Source organism: Otolemur garnettii, unplaced genomic scaffold (assembly GCF_000181295.1).
Source record: "Otolemur garnettii isolate 467f Iridium unplaced genomic scaffold, OtoGar3 scaffold00020, whole genome shotgun sequence".
NCBI lineage: Eukaryota > Metazoa > Chordata > Mammalia > Primates > Galagidae > Otolemur > Otolemur garnettii.
In genome coordinates this window covers 26,209,817-26,211,952 of record NW_003852415.1, presented here as the reverse complement: position 1 = coordinate 26,211,952, position 2,136 = coordinate 26,209,817, and the positions used below count along the sequence as shown (strand labels likewise).

The 2,136-nt window shown below is 45.3% G+C and overlaps 1 protein-coding gene across 1 annotated transcript in view; it reads left to right on the top strand.

Moving 5' to 3' along the window:
* WARS (tryptophanyl-tRNA synthetase) overlaps positions 1-1,494 on the top strand; it is a 58,458-nt gene extending 56,964 nt beyond the window's left edge. The window contains exon 11 of the mRNA XM_023511504.1: positions 1,179-1,494. Within this exon, the coding sequence (XP_023367272.1) occupies positions 1,179-1,343 (165 nt within the window). The 3' untranslated portion in view covers positions 1,344-1,494. The remainder of the gene's footprint in view (positions 1-1,178) is intronic.
* Positions 1,495-2,136: the final 642 nt, after the last annotated feature.

The window sequence follows — 2,136 nt, the reverse complement described above, 5'->3', positions numbered from 1 at the left end:
AAAAAAAAAAGGAAAATACAGTGAGAGATCAACAGTTTAAATAAAATGTACAAGGAAGAAAATCTAAAAGAAAACATGTAAAATGCTTATTAACCTCTGAGTTTTAGAATTGCAGGTAATTCTTTGTATTAAGTTGGTTTAATAAACATTTGTTACAATCAGGAAAAAAAAAGGTCAGCAGAGAATTTATAGAAGCCAATTATGGCAGCAGGAATAATGCTATATTTAGTGTGCTTGCAGTATTGGTAGGGGTGAGTATTGACCTCCCCAAGGGCAAGCCAGCTACTTATCAAAGCCAGGTTTCTAGTCATTTTAAGAAAAGTGTAGGCTCGGCGCCATTGGCTCAAGCGGCAAAGGCATCAGCCACATACACCTAAACTGGTGGGTTCAAATCCAGCCCAGGCCCTCCAAACAACGATGGCAGCAACCAAAAAATAGCCAGGCATTGTGGCTGTAGTCCCAGCTACTTGGGAGGAGGAAGCAGGAGAATTGCTTGAGCCCAGGAGTTAGAGGTTGCTGTGAGCTGTGATGCCACGGCACTCTACCCAGAGCAACAGCTTGAGGCTCTGTCTCAAAAAAAAAAAAGTGTAGTTTAAGGTACTGGTTATTGTTTTTGTTTTTTGAGACAGAGTGTCACTATGTCACCCTGTAGAGTGCCGTGGCATCACACAGCTCTCAGCAACCTACAGCTCTTGGGCTTAAGAGAGCCTCTTACCTCAGCCTCCCAAGTAGCTGGGACTACAGGCAACCACCATAACGCCCGGCTATTTTTTGTTGCAGTTTAGCCGGGGCCGGGTTGGAATCTGCCACCTTCGGTATGTGGGGCCAGCACCCTACTAACTGAGCCACAGGTGCTGCCCTTAAGTGATTCTCTTGCCTCAGCCTCCCAAGTAGCTGGGACTACAGGTGCCTACCACAATGCCTGGCTATTTTTTTGTTGCCATTTGTCATTGATGTTTAGCTGGCCCGGGCGGGGTTTGAACCTGCTACCCTCAGTGCATGTGGTCAGCACTGTAACCACTGTGCTATGGGCACCACCCAATACTGGTTATTGTTACGTAACAAAAACAAAAGGTAGTTATGTGATGCCCTAGTGTGAGCTGAGCTGGTGCCCAGAGGCAGGAGGGGGCAGCTCAGGGAGGCGTTCTCTTACCACAGCTCTGTCTCCTTCTGGGCAGGATTATACCAGTGGAGCCATGCTCACCGGGGAGCTCAAGAAGACGCTCATAGAGGTTCTCCAGCCCTTGGTAGCTGAGCACCAGGCACGGCGCAAGGAGGTCACAGATGAAATAGTGAAAGAGTTCATGACTCCCCGGAAGCTGTCCTTCGACTTTCAGTACTAATGCTTATTTTATATATACATATAAACACATGTAATGTGTCAATAATCCCAGCCCAATGAAAGCACCACTATAGGTAGACTTCTGTTCAATGGTAATTACTGGGCCTGGTGTCTATAAGCCCTATGTATGTTCTCAATACTGTTCCTGTGAATTTCATCACTTCTGTTTCTTGTGCACAAAACACACCCTGGAGCCATTGGGTATTGGCTTACATTTTATGGTCAAATAGAGAAACCAGCTATGAGTCTTTCCCACAAGGCAACCTCAAGGAGTAGAGCCTGTGGCTGGAAGTCCATTGGCCAACCTATTCTGATCCACAGAGGACTGACTATCCATTTGAAAACATCCTAGGGTCCCAAATATGCTCTTAAAACCTACTCTTCAGGCCAGGTGAGGTGGCTTACACCCGTAATCCTATCTGGGAGACCAAGGTGGGTAGATTGAGCTCACAAGTTTGAGACCAGCCTGAGCAAGAGCAAAACCCCATGTCTACTAAAAATAGAAAAACTAAAGTAAGAGGATCACTTGAGCCCAAGAGTTGGAGGTTGCTGTGAGCTAGGATGCCACAGCACTCTACCTGGGGTGACAGCTTGAGCTTCTGTCTCAAAAGAAAAAAGAAAGAAATCACCCAGTTTTAAAGCTGCTTTTAACAATGGATAGTAGACAGAAAAAAAAAAAAAAAGAATAGTAGACAGAATTGGGCAACTTTTATGAAACTGAGTCTTGTGGGTGAAACTTTTCAGTCTACTTACTAAACTCCAGACCATGCATGTATTCCACTCCAGAAATTATG